Source organism: Choloepus didactylus, chromosome 2 (assembly GCF_015220235.1).
Source record: "Choloepus didactylus isolate mChoDid1 chromosome 2, mChoDid1.pri, whole genome shotgun sequence".
In the NCBI taxonomy this organism is placed as follows: domain Eukaryota; kingdom Metazoa; phylum Chordata; class Mammalia; order Pilosa; family Megalonychidae; genus Choloepus; species Choloepus didactylus.
The window spans coordinates 247471057-247495653 of record NC_051308.1 but is presented as its reverse complement, the minus strand read 5'-3'; the positions used below and the strand labels follow the sequence as shown (position 1 = coordinate 247495653).

The 24597-nt window shown below is 60.0% G+C and overlaps 2 protein-coding genes across 5 annotated transcripts in view; one reads left to right on the top strand and one right to left on the bottom strand.

Moving 5' to 3' along the window:
• The first annotated feature begins 1584 nt into the window (after positions 1-1584).
• Positions 1585-22379, top strand: NADK (NAD kinase). Of its 3 annotated transcripts, none has more exons than XM_037828796.1 (12): positions 1585-1710; positions 11019-11237; positions 15239-15322; positions 18230-18359; positions 18705-18813; positions 18949-19034; positions 19303-19405; positions 19600-19754; positions 19916-20015; positions 20096-20253; positions 20357-20439; positions 20845-22379. In XM_037828796.1, exons 1-12 carry the CDS (start codon positions 1634-1636, stop codon positions 21020-21022), a joined length of 1482 nt encoding a protein of 493 aa, XP_037684724.1. In that variant the 5' UTR covers positions 1585-1633; the 3' UTR covers positions 21023-22379. The 3 variants fall into 3 exon arrangements, with proteins under 3 accessions (XP_037684724.1, XP_037684726.1, XP_037684725.1); XM_037828798.1 differs by lacking the exon at positions 1585-1710 and adding an exon at positions 2070-2352; XM_037828797.1 differs by lacking the exon at positions 1585-1710 and adding an exon at positions 2775-2847.
• The window catches only part of LOC119528115, a 4141-nt gene continuing 1125 nt past the window's right edge, over positions 21582-24597 (bottom strand). For both annotated transcript variants that reach the window (XM_037828807.1, XM_037828806.1), the window contains exon 2: positions 21582-24347. In XM_037828807.1, coding sequence (XP_037684735.1) covers positions 22861-23574 — 714 coding nt within the window. In that variant the 5' untranslated portion in view covers positions 23575-24347 and the 3' untranslated portion in view covers positions 21582-22860. The remainder of the gene's footprint in view (positions 24348-24597) is intronic.

Here is a 24597-nt window from a genome sequence, read left to right as displayed (position 1 = left end):
CCTGAGTGGGCGGGGCCCGGGAGCCCTGGCGATGGGAGAGGATGGGGTCGGGGTGGGGGGGCGGTGCGCTCCCGGGCGCGGTGTCCTGCCCAAGTCTGCATCAGACTCGCCAAGCTGCCTCCCAAACCCTGCCCTGTGTGACCTTCAGCCAGTCACTGAGCCTCTCTGTGCCTCAAAGTCCTCGTAGAGAAAATGAGGATGACAAAGGTACCTGCTTGTGAGAACTGAGGTGACACTACTGACCCCGCCAGCCCTCCTCCCTGTGCACTCTGGTGGGGACGGTCACCACCTGCCGTCCTCGCGCCTTCTCGCTCACTCTGGTAATTCTTCTCTTGCTGCCCCACCACAGGTGAGCGCCAGGAGGGACCTCGGCTTTGTTTCCTTCTGAATCCAGCAGTAGGTAGCAGGAAGATCCCCCCCCCCAAAAAAAAAAAAAGTTCCAACAGGAGCCGGTTGAGTCGGCAGTTCTGGGCCCTGGGAGGGCAGAGGTCAGGTCGGGGTCGTGGCTCTCAGGACCAGGAAGGGGGCTGGGCCTGCGCTAGGCCTGCTGGCTGGAGGAGGGAGGCCGGGGGATGACCGAGATGGCCGGGAGCCCCTGACACCACCCTCCAAGGCGAGCCCTGGCCGCTTCCTGTTTTGGGTGCCCAGCAGCCTCCTCTCACCTCCGTTGACCCCAGCCAGGAGGCGAGACTGAAGCAACTTCCCCTGACAAAGGAGAGCCAGAGCCCCACCCTGCCCCGGAAAGCCAGGGTGCCGCCCCCCATGGCCCCCCACCGCAGGCCGAGTCTGTCAGTGTGTGGGTGGCCTTACCCTTCTCCCTGCACCCCACCTCCCTCCTGCTGGCCCCCAGCGTTCAGCCCGCTGAAGGTTTGGGGGCTTCTGAAGCTTAGGACATTTGGGAGCCATCTTTAGGAAAAGGCATACAAAAAGGCAAAAACAAGTTACGTTAGAAAGCCCACAGCTCCTTGAGCAAGGGCGCCTCACGTGTCGTGCGGACGCGTTACAGCGCAGCTGCGTCGGCCCAGCCCGCCCGCAGGGAGGACGCCCTTCCCCACCCCTCCAGGGTCCGTGCCGGCGCCGCTCCCGCCCCTCGCTGGCCTTTGTCCCCGCCGGTCTCACCCCAGCAGGCGGCACAGCCTCTGGACTCAGCCCAGCCGAGGCCGCCTCCAGGAACCTTCCAGAAGCCCAGGGCTGGGTCGGCTCTGGGCCCCTCCCCGCAGCCGCCCCGAGGGGCTGGGTGTGCACCCTGGGCCCGGACCCCGCGGGTCGACCCGGGCAGGGGGGGGGGCGCTTCCTCGTCTGGAAAACGTTGAACCGCGCCCTGCCCGCGCCTCCGGGGTGGCCGAGGTTTCCCGTGAGGGGCCTCGAGTTGCCGCGGGTCAGCCGAGGGGCCTGGGCTTTGTCATGAGTCCATCAGTGACGGCGGGGGCCATAACTCCGCGCAGGGCGGCTGGTGGCCCTTTTGGGGAAGCGGCGGGAGTTACAAAATAACCCGGCCCGGCCAGCTGCAGGGCTTGAGAAATCCCCCAAGTTCCCCCCGGCCCCCACCCAGTGGGCAGGGCACGGCAGAGGCGTCCTCCAGGTGCTCCCTGCGCTCTCGCCTGGCGCCGCCCGGGTGCTGCGATAGCAGGTAATGGGGGCACAACTCGGCTCCACATGCCCAGGCCAGGGGCTCCGTGTCAAGGGGCGCACCACGAAGTCGGGAGACAGGTTTGTACAAAGCGAAAAGACATCTGAAAGTGACGGCCCGCTGCACCTCTCCCGGTGACCTTGCTGCCTCAGTTTACAGCAGAGACCAGAGTGGGGGCTGGGCCACCTGCCCCCTTCACGGTGGGCACCACCAGGCCAGCCCGAGGAGAGCCTGTCCCTGCCCGGCCCGGGGAGGCCGCAGGCTCCCAGAGCCATTGTGGCCTTGTGACCGCGGCCCTTTCTACCCCTTCTTGGTCCTCCAGCACGAGTCACCCCGCAGGAGCCGGGCCCAGACGCCCGCGGCCCCGTCCTGCCAGGCTGGAGACCCAGGCAGCGCCTCTGAGGCCCGGTGGGCGCAGGGTCCCGCCGCTGCCGGGTGCCCCGCGGAGGACGCAGAGGCGGCCCCCCTGGAACTGGAAACGGGCTCCCGTCCCCACTGGCCCCGCGGGCGGCGCGGTTCTGTCGCAGCCGCTGGGACCCAGTCGTGGCTCCCAGAACGTGCCCATCGTACGCCCGGTCTCGCGCTCGGCATCACCCGATTGCCGGCGCTCTGGGTCGCCTCTCCCGCGCCCCGCCCGCCTGGCAGCCCGCCCGCGCTGGGGGCGAGGGTCACCGCCCGGGCCCGGGAGGCGCATTTGCGACGCGGCCGCCGGAGCCCGCGAGGTGAGTGCAGCGCCCGGGAGGCCGCCGCCGTCGGGGTGGGCGCAGCCGGCGGTTCCCGACCCCTCCTCGGGCCGCCCCCGGCCGCCCCTGCCTCTCGGACACCGCCCCTCCGGGCCCCTCCCGCCGCGGGTCGCTGCCCCCTCCTGCTGTGCCCCCTCCGGGCCCCCCACCCCGAGGCGCTCCCGTCCCGGCCGCCGCGCGCCCCTGGCCCTTCCCGCCGCGAGGCTCCCGGGGCTCCCGTCGGGGCGGGCGGCTCGGCGCGGCGGCCCCACGAGCGTGGCGCGGGCGGGCGCGGGGCGCATGCGTGCGGGGCGCGCCTGCGCGCTGGGGCCGGGCCGCGGCGGCGCTGCTGCTGCTCGGCGGTCGCCGGCGCCGCTGTGGGGGCGGCCATGGGGCAGCGGCGGCCGCGGCGGCCAGGGCCAGGTAGCGGCGGCGGCGGGGCCGGGGCGCGGCGGGGCATGTAGACGCGCCCGCGGGCGTCCGCGGCGGCGAGCGGTGAGTGTCCGCCGGGCCGACCAGCCCGGGCCCCGGCCGCGCCGCCCTCCTCCCGCGCTGGGCGCGCCTGTCCCGGCCCGGAGCGCACCTGGGAACGCGGGCCCGGCGGGGGCGGCGGGGGCGGCGGGGCTGGCGGGGCGCCCTTGGCACCTGCTGGAGCGCAGCTGAGCGGGGAGGGGTCCGCAGCCGCGGGGCTCGGAGGGGCCGGGGGAGGCCCCGCGCGAGCACGTCCCGGGAGCCGCCTGGGGAGCCGCGGGCCTGCTGCTCGCCCGAGGCCGGGGCTTCCCCGGCACCCAGAGGCCCCTTGGTGTGGTTCGCAAGAACAAGCTCCTTTTTCTTGGACTTCTCGTCTGGTTTGGGAAGGCACTGTGTTTCCAGTTTAAAACTTACTCATTCACCTTGGCCCTTGATGGGAAAACATTTCAAAACTGTTTCCTGCGTCTCGTCCCCTCTCCCCCAGCTGGATCCCTGGTTCGCCTGAGCCTGGCGTGGTTTGCCTTAATAAGTTATTTTATAGTCTTGCTGGATGACTCCAAGGGGACATCCCCCAGAATCTTTGCTGCCCAAGTCTCTGGAGAATTCCGGCCCCACCCGGCTTCTGCTGCTGGTAGTGAATTTGGCACTCGCATCCTTTTCCTCTCCAACTTCTGTAGCCACATCATGGTGTCACCACCCCGATTCCAAGGGTTTTGAGGACAGAGACAGGTGCCAATACAACACCTAACACAGTAGTGTCATGTGGAGATGGACAGTCAAGATGTTGGTATTTTTTCTCCTCTGAACTCACAGGAGAAGCTCCCTGTAGGCCCTTTGGTCTTTATATGTAGACAATTCCCAAATAACAAGTGGGTCTATGTTGCTAAACTTTTGTGGCCACGCTGCTTTGTGGTTCTTCAACAGCTTTTCCTCCTGGAAACAATTGTACGTGGTTAGATTTCCAGGCTGGCACAAAACTCTGTTTAATTCAGAAATAATAATAGCAAGTGTCGCCAGACAGCTGGAGTTACAAGCAGCAATTCTCATGGAGTGCAGGTGGCTGGCAAATAGGAGGAATGTGGTGCTGGTAATTAAATAAAACAGAAAACAATGGCATTTGTTTCATTGAATTTAGTGCTTGAGAAAAGGTAGGTTTAACTTGGGGAACCAAGCTGGTGGATTTTTTGTGTGTAGGAGTTGATGACCCTGCCTCTTCATTACCTCAAATCATGACTCTCCGGTAGCCGAGGGTAGTTCCACAGCAGGAGGGAGCCCCAGCTCGCGGGCTGAGGCCGGGCGGGAGTGTGCGGTGGGCGGAAGGGGCTCTTTCACCTGCGGGGGTCCCCCTGCAACCGCCTCATTTTCTCACCCTCTGCACCTGTCGACGGGCACCGTGGCTTTGGCTGCCCTGGACAGGCCGGTATCAATGACGGCTCTGTCACTGTTGTTGGAGCTGGTGGCTCTCGTTGAACTCCCCAGCCCCCGATTGCGCCTAATAGTGCACGGGGACAAGTGAATAGACACAAGTAAGTGTGCGGATTCTTCTGGCGGGTGCAGCGTGTTCAGAGGGAAAGGGTGATGGTGGCTCGGGAGGGACGCGGGGTCGCCGCTCCTGGGCGTGCGGTGCAAAAGGACAGCGTTGATCCTGGGCGGCCCTGGGGGGCCTCATCTTTGTAAATCCCCTTCAGCGCCGTCCTCCCTGGGTCCGAGGGGCCTTCTGGTGGCTCTCGATTCATATTGCCATAGAACTTTCCAAAAGTTCTTTCTCGACTGATATGCCAGCAGCTGTGTGAATGCGTGCTTTCATCATGTGCTCACCAGCCCTGGGGTAGGTAATTTAAAAGGCACTTTTTCCCCAACTCATTGTTAACTAGCGAGGTTGCGCATTTTCCCATTTCTGTCACTAAACTTTCCTTTTCGTTCATTATTTCAACAAATGTTGACTAACTGCCCACACAGGATATTAAATGTACCATGTTTGTATTTGTGTTTGTATGACTTTCTAATTAAACTTCCGAACGCAGAAGTTGTTTAAAACTGGACCCATGCTGTCAGGAGTTTGAGCTCACTTGGGAGGAGTGAGAAATGTGTCTTCTAGGGTAGTTAACAGATCAAGGAAATCTTAATGAAATGCCATCCTGATTCGCTGTTAAGTTGGCTTTCCTGTTTAATATGATCATTTTATAAATTAGTTCACTGCTTAATCAGCAAGTGGGTCTTTGCAAGCACATGTTAACAGAGCTACTAGTAAAATGCCAGCAGCAGAAGATACGAGTTATGCATTTGTCATTTGTCATTTTGATTGGTTCATCCTTTTTGATTATTTATTTTGAAATAATTATAGACCCACAGGAAGTTGTAAACACAGTGCAGAGAGGCCTCTGGATCCTTTGCCCGGCTTCCCCCAGTGGTGCTCTTGAATGACGACAGTGCAATAGCAACCCCAGGAGCCCTGTGGGAAGCACAGTGTTAACTGAACTACACACTACTGGGATTTCCCCACGTTCGACGTATGTGAATGTGGGCGACTATGTACAGTCGCATCCCACGTGTCCAGTCACGCGACCCCTGCCACCATCGGAAGACAGGGTGTCCCTCTGTACAAAAGCCCTGCTAGGTGCTCCCTTCCGGAGCAGCCGCCGCTGCTCGTGCCCCTTGGCCACCACTTTGAGAACGTTGGGTAAATGGAGTCATGTAGGATGTGACTTAGTGAGATGGGCTTTTATCACTCAGCATAATGTCCTTGAAATCTACCCAAATTTCTGCTTGAATCAATAATTTCATGCTTTTCATTGCTGAGTACTATTCTATTGTATGGTTGTACCACAGTTTGTTTAACTGTTTACCACTAAAGGACATTTAGGTTTGCACTTTTTGGCTATTGCAAATAAAGCTGCTGTGAACATTCACATACAGGTTTTTATGTGAACAGAAGTTTTTATTTCTTTGGGATAAATGCCCAAGAGTACGATTGCTGGGTCATATGCTTTGTTTTGTAAGAAACTACCAAACTGTTTTCCAGAGTGGCTGTACCATTTTACATTCCCTCAAGAAATGTAGGAGTCACCCAGTTCTTCTGCAACCTCCCCAGCTTTCAGTGTAGTCACTATTTTAATTTCAGCTGTTCTGATGGATGTGTAGCGATATCTCACTGTGATTTTAATTTGCATGACCTAATGGCTAACGAGATTGAAAATCTTTTCTTGTGCTTGTTAATCATCTGTATATCCTCTTGTCTAACTGTGTTGTTGTTTTTTTTGCTGTTGATTTTCTTACTATTGAGAGTTCTTTTTATATTCTGGATACAAGTCCTTTGTTGGCTATGTGGTTTGCAAATATTTTCTCCCAGTCTGTAGCTTGTTTTTTTTCCTCCTTCTTAACAAGAGTCTTCCACAGAGCAAAAGTTTCTAATTTTACTGAAGTCTAGTTTATTGATTTATTTTCTTTTATGGATTGTGTCTGAGAAGTTTCTTTCTAGCCCTAAGTCCCAAAGATTTACCTTTATGTTTTACCTTTAATTTTCTGATCTATTTGGAGCTAATTTTTGTGTAAGATGTGAGGTTCAGTTTGAAGTTCATTGTGTTACCTATGGATGTCCAATGGCTCCAGCCCAATTTGTTGAAAAGGCTCTTTCCTCCACTGAACTGCTTTTGTAACTTTGATAAAATCGTTCGGGTGTGTTGTGTGAGCCCATGTCTTGAGTTCTCTCTCCTGTTCCCCTGAGCTCCTGTCTGACCCCACCTGCACCGTGCAGTGTTGATTGCTACAGCCAGAGAGTAAGTCTTGAAATCAGAATGACTCATCTCCGTGGCTGCTGCTGCTTTTTTTTTTTTTTAAGTTGGTTTAGCTATTCCTAGTCTCTGTGCCTTTCCATATAAATTTTAGGATAAGCACGTCTGTATCTACAGAAGCTCTGGGATTTGGACAGATGGGAGTTAGACCTGTAGGTCCAGGTGAGGTGACCGACATCTATACTGAGCGGAGTCTGGGAACATGTCCACCTCGCCGTTCTCATAAATCTTCTTTCATTTCCTTCATCAGTGTTTTATAATTTTCAGCATACAGATCTTATACATGTCTTGTTAGGTTTATGTCTCTAAGTGTTTCTTTTTTTAAAGCGACAGTGAACGGTCTTGTTTTTCGTTTTGGCTGCACCTGGTTTGGCCGTGCCGCGTGGCTGGGACTTGCGGCCCTACTGAGTGGGGGCGGCGGGGCCGCCTTGCCTGCTCCCGGGCTGAGGGGTCAGGCATTTGGTCTTTCGTCGTCTAGTATGATGAAGCTTAGTTTTTTTGTGGATGCTCTTTAGCAAGTTGAGAAAGTTCCCTTCTGTTCCTAGTTGCTGAGAATGTTTATCACGAATAATTGAATTTTGCAAATGCTTTTTGATGTGTTGGATTTCATTGATTGATTTATTTTTTCTTGAATATTGAGCCAGCTTGCATTCCTGGAATAAACCCTACTTGGCGATTGGTTTTATTCTTTTTAAAAATTATGTATCATGAATGTATTAAGGATATTTAGGATAGTACAAAGTGTTACCGTAAGACTCTGTAATACAATTCTTGAAGTAAAAGTGAAAGCTGAGGCAGTATCACCTACCTGTTTAGCTGTGGAATGAATTACACTCACTCCTTTCCCCAGGAGGAGTGCGCAGAGTTGTTGGAAAGTGACTTGGGCGTAGGTAGTGTGGAGACGTGTGGACCAGGAATGCTGCGTTGGGTGGGAGGCTTTTATTCTATTTCCAGGGGGCTCAGTGCATGGAGGGAGGCCTTTGGGACTACTTTGTTCGGTGACAAACTTTAACTTTTTAGTTAGTAAAACTTAGCAAATTAAACTTTTAGCATTGATTACAAACATGACAAGTTTCTTTCAACCATTTATACTAAAATTACATAGAATAATTTGTCTTTTGAATGTTACCCATAACATCAAGCAAAATACATAAAATTCAGTAATTATAAAAATAATTACTTGAGCCTTTTGAAAATGTCAGCCTCATAGGGTTTGATTCCTTTCTTCTCTTTATCTCCTCAGGCTGTAATAGCCTCACTGGGTGTCTGCTTCTGTGCCTTCTTGGAGGCGAGAGGGTTCCGTGTTTCCTGGGGTTACAGCTCCGGCAGGCTGGCTCCGCTGCGTGTTCTGTGATGGCCGCTGGACCTGAGTTGGCACGGGACACACGTGCCTTCGAGAGATTCCCGCTATGGAGCTGCGTGCTGAGCCTTCCGTGTCTATTTTATTCGTTTTTTAGCTTCCCTTAATCCAGTGGGACTTTTTAAGCCCTGTCACCTTGATTCTAGCTTTTTGCAACCTGGTACAGCTTACCTTGCATGGTCGTCAAGTTTTGTTTGGCCAAAGTTCTGTAATCCATTACCGGTCTTAGGTATTTTTGGAAACTTAAGTTACCATGATAGGACCTGATTTTAATTTAGAAGGCACTAAGTCAGAGGCCTTCTTTCCAGAAGACGAGAGACTGGGGCTGCGCTGTCATCTGTGCTCCCAGGGCCTGTGTGGCCTCTGGGCTGCCCAGCCACTCACCCTGGCCCAGCCCACCCGAGCCTCAGCCTCCGCCACACCCAACGCCGGGGGCACATTGGCGCAGGGCACTGGGCTAGTCTGGCCGTGGCTGAGGCCATCTGCGCCGCCGACTGGCCACCATGATCGCGGCTGCGCGCCCCCCCTCCCCGGCCCGGCTCAGCTCCGACTGGACTGCTCCACGTGCGAGCACCCCTGGGTGGGTGTGTGGGGGCAGAAGGAGCACGGCCTCGGGTGCAGACAGTTGACTCCCACGAAAATTAGCTGGAAGCTAATCATCTTTTATTCTGTTCCTTCTTTGCGACAACCAATTTTTTTATACAATTTGTTGACCTTCCCTTATGGGCTCTTTTTTTCCTCAGACCTCGTTGTTCCAGTTTTTGGTAATTATTTCCTTTGTGAAGGTTTCATGGACTCCGCTGGCTCTCTTGCCCTTTTTGGCGACAAGCCGATCTAAGCCGGGTTGTGGAATCGGTTGGCACCAGTTCGGTAGCTGTAGTTGCTTTTTTGAAAAATGAATGAATGAATTTTTATTATTATTTTTTTTTACAGAGAAATCATGCAGAGGGCACAGAGTTGCCATTTAACAACCCCCCAGCACACACAACTTCCCTGTTAATAACTTTTGCATTAGGTTGCACATTTATTACAGTTGATGAACTGACGTTGTCATATCATTAACTGTGGCCCATGGTTTATACTGCGGCTCACTGTGCTGTACCGTCCTGTGTTTGTTTTTATTGTGGTAATTTATGTACAACATGACATTTCCCATTTGAACCACTTTCAACCAAACAACTGAGTGCCCTTAATTCCACTTGCAATGTTGCCGCCATTGCCACCCTCCGTCGCCAAAGCGCCACCATCGCCCCAGACACAAAGTCCTCACCCCCAACCCCCGGGCCCTGGAAACCTGTGTCCTGCCTCGGACTGTGAATTTGCAGTTCGAGTCATTTCGTATCAGTGGGATCGTGTGGCGTTTGTCCTTTTGTGTCCGGCTGGCTTCACTCGACACGGGATGTCTTCAATGTAGCTTTTAGTTGAGAATAAGACACAAAACCAAAACGCGGTGCTTGTGTTGACGCGTTGGACGAGCCTGGTTTGTCTGCTTGTTTTTCACGCCCTCCTGGGTAGCCAGGGCCTCTTAAGATCACGAGTTCACATTTGAGGGTTCCGATTCAGTCTAATGTGACTAAGTCCTTTTTTGTTGTGTTTCAGTGAATACACTTCAGGCTGGCTTTGGCTGCCGTCCACCTGTAGGTGGCTTTTAAACACTGAGCTCGCTGGGCTTGGGCGCGTGTGGGTTCACGCCTGCGGCGTCCTCGCGGAGGGCACACCCGGCTGGAGCTGGTCTGCAGCTCCCTGACCGAGGGAAGACTGGCCGGGCAGGGGAGGTGACCTCTGGCCCGGTTTTCCTCTCCGCCAGTGGGGACGGGCCGTAGCAACGTGCTCCGGGAGGGAAAAGCGTGTTCTGTGGGCGCAGGTTCAGAGGGATCACTGTTGGAAAGGAAATGGGTGCGAGACGCCGGCTGGCGGTGCCCCAGCTCAGGTGGGGCCATGTCCTTGTGCTCCTTGGGGGTTGCAGGTTAAAAATGAAAATTCACACATAAGGAAGAGGGCCTGCCAGGGCCGTGGTGAGCTCAGGGACGATGGGAGCCCCCCGGGGGGCACGGGGTGGCTTTGGCGCCAGCACGCGGGGTAGACAGCCGGGCCAGGTGTGGGTCCCTCTTCTCTGGGCGGCTCTTACCCGCGAGGCACTGAGGAGGACGTTGCTCTCTGGGCTGCTCCCACTCACGGAGCCTGACTCTGCCACCCGGGGCCATGCCCGGGCCGTACACTCGTCCTCTTGCCGCTCGGGCCCCCCGCAGCCGGGTCCTCACCTTCGTCCTCCGCGTGGCTCGCTGGGGGCCCGGGTCCTGGAGCCCTGGCCGCTGTGCCCGCCCTCCACAGCATCTCCCAAATGTGGGCACACCCCCGCCAGTCCCCGGGCCTCATCTCCGCCGTGGCCCCCCGCGAGTCTGGGGGAGGTGATGTCAAGCAGGGGGAGAGGGTGCCAGGCCAGCCTGGGGCAGGAGGTGGATGGCTCGAGGGGCGGCGTGGCCGGCAGGCAGCGCAGGGCGGGAACGGGGGCCTGGGGACCCGCGTTGGGGCTCCTCGAGCAGGACGGAGAACGTTCAGGCCCCTCTGAGTTGGGATGAGTGTGGCAAGCAAAGGTGCGACCTACCGAGGCAGGGAGCACGTGTGGGAGCACGTTTAGGCAGGAATTGGGGATTGGATTTGGCCGTAGGGCTAGCAAGGGTGTTGTTTATGGAAAAGCTGAAGGCAGAAGTAAGAGCAGGCGTCGGTGACAGCTGTAGGTGCAGCGGTGAGTTCCTAGAGCCGGCCTCGCCGGGAGCAGGGCCCTGAGCCCGAGGGAGGGACTCCTTTACTTGCCCCCGCAGCAGCCGATCCTCTGTGCGGGAGCCCTGCGGGAGAGGAGCCTGAGCCCCAGGACACGTGTGCCCTATCTGTATGACACTTTAGGGATGGAAGGATCCTGTTTCAGAGTACTTTGGTGAATGAAATAAAGCCACGTTTCCCTTGAGGAAAGGGATATATGTGTCTGTGTTATCACTGTACATGCACGTGCATTTATTTACTTTCTTTTGTTTCGTTGCATCAAGGCGCCGGTGCTTCTCCGAGCGGAGCTGCCACTTCCTGGCCCTGGGGATGGAGCAGGAGAGCATCACCATGAGTAAAGAGCTGAGCCCCGAGCCGGCTTCGCTCCGCTGCTCCGCGTGCCACGGGGGCGAGGACTGGGGCTGCACCCCCCCACTGCGGGGCCGGGCCAAGTCCCGCAGCCTGTCCGCCTCGCCCGCCCCGGGGAGCACCAAGGAGTTCAGGTATGGCCAGCAGGGCCCCTCGCGTCCCCCGATTTCCAGAAACGTGACAAACACTCCTGTTGGGTAACACCTCTCTGTCCATCTAAATTCTGAGGAGTGCGACACTCCGCGCAGGGGAAGGACGGGAGGGGGCTGCAGGGCGCTGGCCGGGCACGTGGCCCCGGGCGGGCTGGGGGACCCCGGCTGCCTCCTGCTTCTCGGGGCTCCCTGTGCCAGGCTGGCACACATCTGGCTTCCGAGTCGGACAAGAGCAGGCTCGGGAGGAAGCATCTCCGCTCCATAGAAGCTGGGGGGCCAGGACCCCGCCTTGGTGGCCCCTCACTCTGCTGCCCAGCAACCAAAGAGGGCCACGAAGGGATGGCCATTTGGGGCCCGCACACAGGCACGTCCCTGTCCTCTTCCTGGGAGGGGTGAGGCGTCCTGCACACCCGCACGCCCACACACACGTGCACAGCCGCACGCCCACACACACCCGCACACCAACACACCCACCTGCCCAACCACACGCCCACACACACCTACACAGCCGCACGCCCACACACCCACATACCAACACACCCACCTGCCCAACCACACGCCCACACACACCTGCACAGCCGCACGCCCATACACCCACATACCAACACACCCACCTGCCCAACCATGTGCCCACACACACACACCTGCACAGCCGCACACACGTGCACAGCCGCACACCCACACACCCACCTGCCCAACCACACGCCCACACCCACCTGCACAGCCGCACGCCCACACACACACCCGCACACCAACACACCCACCTGCCCAGCCACACGCCCACACACACACCTGCACAGCCGCGCACACACACACACACGTGCACAGCCGCACGCCCACATACACCCGCACACCAACACACCCACCTGCCCAACCACACGCCCACACACACCTGCACAGCCGCACGCCCACACACACACCTGCACACCAACACACCCACCTGCCCAACCACGTGCCCACACACACCTGCACAGCCGCACGCCCACACAAACTGCACAACTGCACACCCACGCACAACCACATGCCCACACACCTGCACACCCACACCCCTGCACTCATACACCCACACAGAACCTCACAACCACACACCTGTATGCCTGCACACCTTCATGCCTGCGTGCCCACACACACACACACCTGCACACCAACACACCTACACACCTCACACCCACAGCTCTGCACACCCACACCCCCACACCTCACACCCACACCCTGCACTCCTGCACTGGCTGCAGCATGCTCGCAGGGTGCTGTCCTGCCCAGCGCTTGGGCAGCAGTGTGTGGGTGTGGAAGTGAAGGCAGCCTGACACCCTGGGAGCCCCTGGGCTGCTCCTCAGATCCCGTAACAACCAAAATGCTGGGTTTAGGCCGAAGCCACCGTGGCGTCACCACGTCAGGGGTCACAGCTACACAGTGTGCATGGGATAGGAACCCTGCTTCTGGTTAAAAAATACTTTAAAAAGCGTGTAGTCTTAACCAGACGAGATGGCTCTTCACCCAGAGAGTGGCAAGAGGAAAGTGTGCAAAAAGTCACTGCGAAACCCGTGTGCAGGAGAGGCGCAGTGTGCAGCACGGAGCAGTGGCCTTGGGATACACGGTCACTCCCAGGTTTTGTTTGTGTTGTGGCTTTTAATTCATCTTTTATTGAAGGAGTTGCTGGCGTGCAGGAAGGACAGGTTTTGCTCACCCCGCCCCGCCCTGCGCCATTTCTGTGCACAAAGCTGTGCTCGCTGGTGCGGTCCCTCTTCCGGGCCCTCAGGCGGTGGGACTGCCTGCCCCACGGGGTCTCTCGTAGGGCAGCGAGGAGCAGCGGGCCACCTTCCCCGGCGGCTGCACCCGCGAGCGTCCCCACCAGCCAGGGACGAGGGTCTGCTCCCTCCTCCCGCACCCGTGGTTTTCAGTTTCTCACCAGCGGCCGTTCCGGGTGTGACGTGGTGGCTCGCTGTGGCTTCGATTGACATTTCATCTTCTCGTGTGCTTTCTGGCCGTTTGTTTATCTTCTTTGGAGAAATGTCTCTTCAAATCATTTACCCATTTTTAAATTGGGTTGTCTTTTTGTTGTTGAGTTGCAAGATTTCTTTTTATATTCTGGGTATTAAACCCTTATCAGGTATGTGCTTTCCGAATATTTTCTCCCATTCTGTAGGTTCTTTTTACTTTCATGACAGAGTCCTTGGATGCACAAAAGTTTTTAATTTTGGTGAAGTCCCGTTTATCTGTGTTTTCTTTTGTTGCTCGTGCTCTTAGTGAGAGTCTAAGGAACCGTTGCCTACGGCGGGGTCCCGAAGGTGCGTCCCTGCGGCTTTGGTCTAGTTTTCTGGCCGCTGGAAGCACCGTCCCCTGCAGTGGGCCGGCTTTAACATCGGGAGCTTATCCGCTCACAAGCTTACAGCTTTGAGGTGGTGAAAACGGCAGAGTCGAGGTGTCGTCAGGGTGAGACCTTCCCCCCGGAGGCCGGCTGCCGGCGACCCTGGGCTCCTCCGCCACGTGGGAGGGCGCGTGTCATCTGTCAGCCTCCGCCTCCTCCTGGTTTCCTTGCTCCCATCTTGCTTTCGTGGCTTTCTCTCCCTCTTTGTCTGAATTCATTCTGTAAAGGACTCCCGGCTCCCGTAACAGGAGCGAGTCCGCCTGGGTGAGCTGGGCCGCACGGTCACTGAGGTAGCCTCGCCAGCGGCTCCTGCTCACAGTGGCTCACCCCACAGGAGCTGGTTAGCTTCAGGATCAGGCTTTTCTGCGGTGCGTACGGTTTCAGACCAGCACATTTTTCTTCTAGGAGTTTCATGGTTTGCTCTTTGATCCATTTTCAGTTCCTTTTTGTATATGGTGAAAGGGTAGGGGTGCCCTCCATTCTTTTGCAGGTGGGTCTCCATTTCACCCAGCACCGTTTGTTGAAGAGACAGTTCTGTCCCCGTGGACTTGGCACCACGTGTAAAATCGTAGGCCATGGACATGAGGGACTTTTGCTGAGCTTGGTCTGTGTGTCTGTCCTGTGCCAATGCCATGCTGATTTGTTTCCTGTAGCTTTGTAATAAGTTCTGAAATTGGGATGTTTTGGTCTTCCAGCTTCATTCTTTTTCAAAATGTTTTTGGCTGTTCAAGGCCCCTTACCTTTTCATATAAATTTGATGATGGGCTTTTCCATTTCTGCAATGTAGGCTATAGAAATTTTGATTGGGAATGTATTGAATCTTAAATCATTTTGGATAGAATTGACATTTTAACAACGTTTAGTCTTCTGATCCATGAACACAGAATGTCCTGTTTGTTTTCTTTGATTTCTTTCAGCATTGTTTTATAGTTTCTGTGCATAAGTCCTTTACATACTTGGTTGCTTCTGTTCCTAGATGTTTGATTCTTTTTGTTGCTATTGTAAATGGATGTTTTCCTTGATTTCCTTCCCAGATTGTTCATTGCTAGTGTACAGAAATGCCACTGGTTTTTGCATGTGGATGTTGCACCTGTGGGACCCTCCCAGGCCTGCTGCAGGCTGAAGCTTCCATCCTGCATGGTGGCAGACGTGGTCCCCAGCTCCGTGTCCCCCGAGCTGCCAGGCGGGACGTGGGGTCAGAGCCCTGGGCTTGGTCTGCGAGGCTGCTCAGCCAGCGTCAGACAGCTCGGTGGAACGATTTTGTTAGAATCTGCTCTCCTTTATTTAGGGGTGTTTCTGCAGATCCCACGGAGTCACTGGGAGGCGTTTTCCACAAATTCAGATTCCCAGCCTCACCCCCACCGTCGTGTTCGGTTGTTCTGGGGTGGCACCCGAAAACCCACACTGGCTTGGGAGCTCTTCTCATGGGGTGCTCATTCCCAGGCGTTCTGTGCTTCCCCAGGGTGCCGGGCGCTGTGCTGGAGCGCGGGCAGGCAGGGACGCGGGCACCTGGGAGCCAGCTCCCCTTCGTGGGCTGAGGGGCTCCCTGTCTGTCCACCTGTGCCCCCCGCCACCTTGACTGTGACCACTGACCGCCTGTGCCCTCTCCCTGCAGGAGGACGCGCTCTCTGCACGGGCCATGCCCGGTGACCACGTTCGGACCGAAGGCCTGCGTGCTGCAGAACCCCCAGACCATCATGTGAGTGCCGGGGGGCCGGGGCTGTCGGGTTGTTGCTGTGAGAGCACCCTGAGGTTCAGAGCGCAGAGGACGTGGTCTCGGGGTTTGGAGCAGGAAAGCCGCGTCCTGCTGCGCGCGAGCGGCCGGGGACACGTCCCCCCGGGGCCGCCGGGCTCCGTGACGTGGCCACAGCAGAGCCGAAGGCCGACAGCCGAAGAGGCTTAAGGACACTGTTGTGTGTTTAGCAGTAAAATGCTCTATGGGAAAAGCTGCTTGTACTCCCCCTGGCAAGCCTGGTGGCTGGAGTTTGTTTCTCCTTCCGTTATTCCACGAACACAGACGCCTCCTCGGGCTTTCTCCGTCTGAGTTCGCTCGTTTACACCGGTTCTGTCTTGGCGGCCCTGCCCCGGCCCTCTGTGGAGTCACAGCCGTGCCCGGACAAACAAGTGACTGGTGCCATCTCACCGTCCCCCTGATCTTCGGCGTCGCAGTTCCAGGGGTCCAGGCAGGGTTCCCGTGCTGTGTCATGGCTGAGCTGCGGTTTGTGTTTTATGGAAAAAGTGCTCAAGTGATCGTCTTCTAGAGGTGCTCTGTTTACGAATCTGGAATTCCGCCTCAGCTCCGATGCTTGTTTTGCAGCCTGTGCACGTCCTCTTCGCCCCCGGCAGCACGGCCTGTGCTGCGTGTGGTGCGGGGCCGGGTTTCACCTCTCAGGGCGTCGTGAGGCGTGGGGCTTGGGGAGCAGCGGAAAGTTCCACGTTCTACGGAGGAAAAGGCAGCGGCCAGTCCGTGCTTGGCTGGTCGGTGAGGGGCGTCTGGGGGTGTCTGCAGGCACGCAGTGGGGCGCACACGCTGGCCGGGACACCAGGCCGGTGCCTGCGGGTCTGCTGAGCAGCCCGGGCCTTCACCGCTACCCTCTGAGCTGTTTCCACATCAGTCAGTTTGGGGGTAGCGGCAGCCCCTGCCCCTGCCTCCCACACCTGCCCTTGGCCTGGCTCAGCTGCTCAGCTTGGGCCCACTCTCCCGTCACCCCGGCTCGGCCCAGGGGCTGCGGCCCTGGTCAGCACCCAGCTCCTGCCCCACGAAACGGCTGAGGCAGGCAGGGGTGTGCTGGGGCTGCCCCCCGAGGTGGGCCTGCCCTGCCGTCACCTGTGGGGTCGGGCGGGACCCTAGCCTCCGGGGGCCACGTGTGCCTGTACCCCCTTCCCGGGCCTCGTACAGGGTGGGAGTGGCCATGGCTTAGCTTAACTTTTCCCACTAATGCTCGAAAGTAAGATGTCGCAGAGGGTCCATGGCGAGGGGCTTTTCTTTATTGCCTGAAGTTTTCACCAGGAGCACGTGTTGTTAACGTATGTCGAGCTGAGGATGAGGTTGCCAATATGAGGTTGCGTTTGGCCCCCTGAGCAGACAGAAGCTGCAGGCCCAGCTGTCAGGGGTCCCGGCCCCTGCAGGCCCGTCTGGAAAGGGTGTCCCTGTGGCCTCCTCGGGCGTGGCCAGGTGGGCCCTGCGGTGAGTCACCGGGTTGTGGCCAGGCAGCTGGGGCTGGCACGGCCTGTGCAGGGACGCGCGGGTGCTGACCCTGGGGGCAGCCGCGCCCTCGCCCCTTCCTGGATGGCGGCCGGCCCGTGACTCTCTCCGGCGGTGGCCTGGGGGCTCCTCCCAGGGACACGGCACCCTCAGGCCTCCCAGCCGCGCTTGTCCTGGGGCGGCCTCTCCAGCCCAGTGTGGCAGGGGCGGGACACCTGAGGTTGACGCCCGCTCCCGAGAGGGACCCCAGGGCTGCGCGTTCCTGCAGAGGGGCCGTGTAGACGATGAGGAGCCCCAGGTTGCATTTAGCTTGATTTTTAACTTTGGGAAGCTCTTTGACTTGGTCGTTTTATAAAACCTTTAACAAGTCACTTTACAATTCTGTGTCGTTTTCAGTTTTTAGGAGGCAGGAATTAAGCCTTTAGTGGCAGGTGCACGGTCGGGAGTTTTGTGGGGTGTCTACTGCTGCTGTTTGGCAAGGCACAAACGGCCACCCCCCTGGGCAGGCAGCTTGGGCAGCCGTGGAGCGTGTCATCAGCAGGGACGTGGGAGGGTCGGCACCCACAGGATGAGGCTGCCCACCCTTTGCTTCTGCCGCGGATGGTCTCAGAAGACGGGCGCCTCTGCGAGGCCCATGCGAGCAGGTTTCTCAGGGTGGGGACGGATCCAGGAAGGGAAGCCCTGGCCGGCCTGCACAGAGCCCTCCTGGCAGGCTGGAGCCGAGGCGCGGCGGCTGTGGTCTCCGACCCAGGGGGCGTCCCAGGCAGCACTGAGGGCCCCCGTGGCTCCACGTCCCCCTAGGGCTGCCCCGGGTTTCCCCGTGGCTTGTGCACTGATGTGGGCACCCCACTCTCCAGCACCCCACTTCTTGCCCCCCGCCCGGGTGTGGTGGCCATGGGGCGCCTGACGCTCCTTGCCTGGTGGCTGCAGCTGGCTCTGGGAGGCGGGTCTCACGTCGGGGAAGGTGAGCTCCTTGTTCCCGAAGCACAGCCCCAGGCTGCTCCCCAGATGTGTGGCGCCGGGAGCCCCGGAAGGAGCGGCTGCAGGTCCCGGCTCTCCTGGGGGGCAGCTCTGTGGCTCTGAGTGACCTTCTGCTCCCAGGGAGCCTCTGGGGACAGTCTTTAAGGAACTGGAAGAGGCTTCTCAGCGACCGGGGCTGCGCGGGGAGGGGCTGCGGGTGGGCGCCCTGGGGGGCCCCGGGCTGTGGGGCCATGCCTGGAGGGGCAGCTGACGGCGGGCACTGGGTTGAGTGTGCACAGGTGGAGCGAGTCGAGCGGCTGTCGGGGACGCATGTCCGGAGCCGAGGCCACGTCTCCCGGAGCCCGCGTTGCCCTGCACGCACCCTGCCCTTCTCCATCACGGGAGGGGTGCCTGGAGTGAGCTCTTCTCCCCCCAACAAAGGCACATCCAGGACCCCGCGAGCCAGCGGCTGACGTGGAACAAGCGTCCCAAGAGCGTTCTTGTCATCAAGAAGATCCGGGACGCCGGCCTGCTGCAGCCCTTCAAGCAGCTGTGCGAGTACCTCGTGGAGGTAGCCGGCTCGGTGGGACGGGGCGGCGGGAAGGGTGGCGCCGTGTCGGCCGGCGCCCACTGCCCGGCCTGGGGGCCCGACTTGGCCTCGCCACCCGCAGGGGCTCCGGCCGCGTCCAGGCCGCACTAGCCCCTGGGTCGGGAGCCTTGGGGGTCGGGAGGCTGCCGAGGCCGAGCGGGTCCTGGCGGACAGGCGCGGTGTGGGAGAAGCATGCGGAGAGCTGCCTGCCGGCCAAGGAAAAGCGTTTCTTTTCACCTCTTGTGGCTTCCTGGCGGCTTAGAAGGCCCAGCGGGCGCCGAAGCAGGAAGGGCGCCTGAAGGGCTCATGGGCCTGCTTCGCTTTTAGGAGAACAACATGATTGTGTATGTGGAAAAGAAAGTTCTGGAAGACCCCGCCATCGTGAGCGACGAGAACTTCGGACCAGTGAAGAGGAAGTTTTGCACCTTCAGGGAAGGTGGGTCTTGAAGAGGCGCCTCTGGCTGGGTCGGGGGGATCTGACGTGGCCGGTGGGGCCGGGGCTCTGCTTCCCTGCCCCGTCCGGGTCCGGACCACAGGGCAGCTGGACCTCGCCCGTGTGTCTGTCTCCTAGATTACGACGACATCTCCAACCAGATAGACTTCATCATCTGCCTGGGGGGGGACGGGACGCTTCTGTACGCCTCCTCGCTCTTCCAGGTGGCCCCCGCGGTGGGAAGCGGCTTTGGTGTGGGCTGTGAGCGTTTGCTCTCTGCGCCTCTGCTCACCCTGGGGCTGGGGCCTCGCGGTGCCCTGCTGGGTCGCCCGGAGGCGGCTCTCTCAGTTCACTTGTTTGGCAACTGAGCACGTTTGCAAAAGCAGCTGGGGGGGGCTGTGGGCGGGGCTCGCTGGGCTGCCCCCCCTCCCGTGGGGCCTGGGGGCGGGGCCGAGCTGACGCCCCTCCCCCCACCCCACCCCCACCCCCCAGGGCAGCGTGCCCCCGGTCATGGCCTTCCACCTGGGGTCGCTGGGCTTCCTGACCCCGTTCAACTTCGAGAACTTCCAGGCCCAGGTGGCGCAGGTGATCGAGGGTGAGTGCTCCGGCCGGGGCGGCACCTGTGGCCGCACATTGCGCAGCTTTTAAAAGTTGGGGCGCTTCGGACTGACCCGGAAGCCCGAGCTTCCCGCGATGCTGCCAGGGGTTTTCCTCGGAGGGGGCGCCTCCACAGGGGGATGGGCGGGGGTCCCACCCCACGGCACCTCCCCCACCTCCGCTGGCTTCCAGGAAATGCGGCCATCATCCTGCGGAGCCGGCTGAAGGTGCGCGTAGCCAAGGAGCTGCGGGGCAAGGCGGCGGCCATCCAGAATGGGGTCAGCGGTATCGGGGTGCTGGCCCCGGGCCTGGACCCTGAGGCCGGGAAACAGGTTGTGCAGTACCAGGTGCGGGCGTGACCCGGCACGGGGGTGGGGGGGGACACGGCAACTGGGCCGAGACCCCCGGGGGCCCCTCAGGGAGAGCCCAGTGTGACCCAGGAGCCCACCCAGGGGTCCCGGCACCCGGCAGGCCTCCCGCCCTCTGAGCGCCGCCCCTCTGCCCACAGGTCCTCAACGAGGTGGTGATTGACAGGGGCCCCTCCTCCTACCTGTCCAACGTGGACGTCTACCTGGACGGACACCTGATCACCACCGTGCAGGGCGATGGTGAGTGTGGGGTGCGCGGGCCTGGGGCGAGGCATGGGGCCGCCCTGCCGTGGCTGACCCCCCGGGCCCCTACTCCTCAGGCGTGATCGTGTCCACCCCAACGGGCAGCACGGCCTACGCGGCTGCAGCTGGGGCCTCCATGATCCACCCCAACGTGCCAGCCATCATGCTCACGCCCATCTGCCCACACTCACTGTCCTTCCGGCCCATTGTGGTGCCCGCCGGAGTGGAGCTCAAGGTCAGAGTGGGCCTCCAGGGGCGGGCAGGGAGCCCAGGGCCCACCTGCTGGCTGTCGCGGCCAGTTCCAGGCTGGGCTCTGACCCGCTGCCCTGCCCCCTCAGATCACACTGTCCCCAGAGGCGAGGAACACCGCATGGGTGTCCTTCGATGGCCGGCGGAGGCAGGAGATCAGTCACGGGGACAGGTGCGTCTGCACGGCCCAGCTGGGGCCCGGGGGCAGGGTGGGCATCCCGGGGCTGGGCTGTGCCCAGTGAGCCCACCCAGTGGCTGCAGCGGCAAAGACGAGTCATCAGCTGCATGGAGCAGCCCCAGGTGCTCCCAGCTGCTCGTCTGCAATTGGGGTGACACCCTTGTCCCCTCTGGCCTCCTCAGGGCATGGGTCAGCTTCCTGAGCTGCTCCTCAGCTCAGAGGGAAGTGCAGGGTCACTCAGACAACAGTATCCCCCTTGAGAGGGACAGGCCAAAGATGGGGTGCATCCAGCAGCCATGGGACCGCCAGGGTCAGAGGGCGACCTGGGTGGGCTCCCTGAGGTGTTGTCTGGTTCTCCGGAGAGGAACCCCCATCCTCACCTGAGCCCCCCACCCTCAGCATCAGCATCACCACCTCCTGCTACCCGCTCCCCTCCATCTGTGTCCGGGAGCCCGTGAGCGACTGGTTTGAGAGCCTGGCCCAGTGCCTGCACTGGAACGTGCGGAAGAAGCAGTCCCACTTCCCCGAGGACGAGGACACGGATGTGGACGCCGACGGGGGCACTGGGCAGGGCTAGGCCGCCTTCCTCCGGGACACGGCAGCCAGCCTGGCCGCCGGGGCGGCTGCTGGCCACCTCCTCTCAGCCCGGGAAGGACGCCAGATTTGCCTTTTGTCAACCAAATCAGCTGATTTTTAATGTTTTAAATCTGATCTCCTTTCCCATTTCTAAACTGGCAGAGCGAGAAGCGGCCTGGGAGCTGGGGGGCTGTCCTCAGGGTCTCCGGGGCCGAAGGGGAGGGGTCAGCGTCACAGTGGACCCCTCCCTCTGCCATACTGCTTCCCTCCACCCCTCTGCCTTCTCCCCCAAAACCACGCCAAGGCCACACAGGGCAGGACTCAAGTTCCTGAGCCGGTGCCGTCGAGCAGTGCTGGTGTCTGGAGATGCTGGGTGGGGCTCTTCCCGGCCCCCACAGCCTGGCCCCCGGGGACCCCCGTCCTCCCCAGCAGCTCGGCAGGCGCCGTGGCCAGAGGGCAGACCCCACGCACATTCCTACCCCTTCAGCCCCTGGCAGAAGTCTGAAACCCGAACGTACTTTTTAGAGATCCTTTTAAACTCCCGAAGTGCTTATGTACATGTTTTATTGTGCGCACTTCTGGGAAGCGCCGAGAGGGGAAGGGTTTGCGCTCGGGAGAACCGAGCCTCGCTCAGCGTTTACATTTGTGCTCTGCGCCGGCGCCCGCTGGGACCACTGTGTCGAGTCCGAGTGCCCCCGGGGCCCGGCCCTGGGAGAGCCACTTGGCATTTCTATTCTGCAGTTGTAACGGGATGGCACGAGACAAGCTTGTTAGCGGCAGGGGCCTGAATGGCTTGGCGGGGAGACCCTTGGCTGCCTCCCGGCCAGGGGCTCTCGCTGAGGTGGCAGGTGGGCAGCCCACCCGGGAAGGGCCACTGGTTTCTCTGGGTTTTGCCTTTTCACCTGTTAAACTGACGGGGACAGGAAGGGCGCGGCTGCCCTTTCCCGGGCACGGCTGCCCTCTGCTCGCTCTGCAGGCAGCGGCTACGCCCAGTCTGGCTCGCGAGGACTTCCTTGGCTCCAGCCCCCTGCTCCTTGTCTGGGCACTGCAACGTCTGATGTTTGGTGAGGGTATCCGGGCCTCGGCCCCCCCCAGCCCTGTACCATTGCCCCTTCCCCACCCGCCAGCTGGGCTGGGCCTCCTGGTTTGGACCAGAAGACTGGCAGTTTGTCCCTCAGACAGAAAAGCAAGTGACAGCCAAGGCCTACGGCAGCATGAAGTTGGAATGATCTAGAACACTTTGTATTTTTGAAGTAAATTCTTAATGTTTCATATTGTTAATATCCTGAAAATTTGTTAATGTTGAAAGCCTTATTACTATTTTAAGATCCTTTCAATAAACAGACTTGTACAAAACACTGGGTTGTGTAGCTACTCTGGCTCTGCGCAGCCAGCCCTGGGTGCCCCTGGGGGTGCTCTGAAGCCCGTGGCCCCCGCATGGCACAGCTGAGGAAAGGCTGAGAGGAGGGTCAGGCTGTTCTCCGCGAGCTTTCAAAATCCCACATGGCAGGCGAGGGCCGTGCGGGACCCGGGGCTCAGCCCAGGCTGTGGAGGCTGCAGGGGCCCCAGGCCCACAGGACAAATGTCAGCCCTCTGGGGGCAACGGTCTCAACCAGCTGGTCACACCCTGTCCTCAAAGGGCTGCTCAGCTCCCCGTGCCCTACTGGGGACCCCAAGGCTGGGGAGGGCCGCTCTGCCCTCCAGGAAACTGGTCCATGTTTCAGGACGAGGTTGGCCTGGTGCAGGGGGCAGGGGCGAGTTGCCCGGTTGCACCCTGACCCGAGGCTCAGAGGACCCTGCCCCCTGGAAGCGGCTGCTCCAGCCCTGGGTTCAGCCCGGTCAGGACGGTGCGGCCGGCCAGTTCCCCGGGCCACGGGGTGTCCAGGATCTGGGAACCTGCCTGTCTAGGGGCCCAGCAGTGGAGGTGGGGGCCTGCTGGGGGGTGAAGCGGGGAGGAGAGAGGTGGCAGATGCAGGGGGCTTCTGGCATGTTCTGAGCCTCCCTGAATGGTCCCGACAGGTCTGAGCAGGACGGGGAGGCCAAGCGGATGACGCTGAGGGACACTCGCTTCAGAGAGAGACCCTGGAGCTCCCAGAGGCGGCCACAACTGCCACCCCAGCCTGGGGGTCTCGGCGGCAGCTCACCCACCTCAGGAAAAGGGCAGAGCATGGCCCCTTCCGGCACCTGGGGCAGCCCCTGGCCCCTGGAGAGAGGACACAGGCATAAGCCAGGGGTGCCCCAACCCTTTGCCGGGAGCCCCACTGCACTCAGCTCCGTGACCTCTGGCCCCAGCAGTTTTGCATGAACCTCACTGCCATGGCCCCTCTCCATGCCTGTAGCCTTGGCAGGACCCGGGAGCAGGGCAGGGAACAGGTCAAAGGTTGGCATGGAGCCTGGGAGGCTGAGCCTGCGGGTGCCCTGGGAGCCCCGAGCTGGCACCGAGGTGCTGCGCTCACCTCCCCTGTGTGGCCTCAGGCCAAAGTGAGGGCAGGGGCGGCCCCGCAGGGCAGGCAGCAGGTGGCAAATGGCCAGCGCCTTCCCCACCACGAGCATGGACGTTCACGATGGAGCCGATGTCGCACAAGGAGCCACGACAAGCCCAGGTGGCCTTCTGGAAGGTTCTGGAAGTTCCAACCACCTCCAGCCTTGTCTGGACTCCAGGAAGACCCAGGACACTCTGTTGCCCACTCACATCAGGGACCTTCTCAGCAGGCCCGATGGAGGCCAGGCTCGGAATGTGCTGGAACATTCTGACCACCAGAACCCAGCTCCCTGCTGCCCCCGCCACCTGCCTTGCCCCCAGACAAACCTGTCCAACCAGGGCCAGCAAGGGAGGGCACCGCAGGTGACCCAACATAGCCGTCAGGCCGGGGGGCTGGGCGGGGCCTCTCCTGAGGCCGGGGGAGGGGCCAGGTGCCCAGGTGGGTGTCACCTGGTGGGCAGGAGGCCCCAGGCAGGTGGTGTGTCCTGGCTCCAGCCAACATGGGCCGCGGCACAGGTGGCTCTGCAGCCCCCTCCAGCCGCCCTCCTCCACCCCATTCCCTGGCCACTCCTCCCTGCTGTCCTCACTGTCCCCTAGGGCAGTGGCTCATCTGGGGTCCCGAGGTGTCACACTCACCACCCTGTTGGAGCTCCCACATCAGAGCCCAGCGCCTGAGTCCAGACCCCCGCTGCACGGGAGAGGCAGGGGTGAGGGGACAGCGCCAGACCTGGCCACGAATGCTTTCCTTTGGCGTTCTGGACACTCCGGGCAGCCCCGCTGCCTTGGGCCCGGGTCTGGGAGCCGTTTCCTGACCCTAGGCCCCGAAGTTCTAGTCCTTGGAACCCTGGGGAGGAGACCCGGCTGACGGTGAAAACTACAGGAACGTTGAACTACTCATGGGCCGTCAAACGCAGCCACTTAAAGGGGCGTTTTCTAAGAACAGGGAGAGACCCCTTCACACGGCAAAGTGAGAGAGGCCACGCTGTGTGCTGTGGCCCGAGTGTGGCTTCCCCTGGCAGGGGGCAGTAGGGGCAGCGCTGGGCGGGGGCCCCTCTGCGCACCCAGCTGATGGGGTGGGCGCATGAAATGTAACA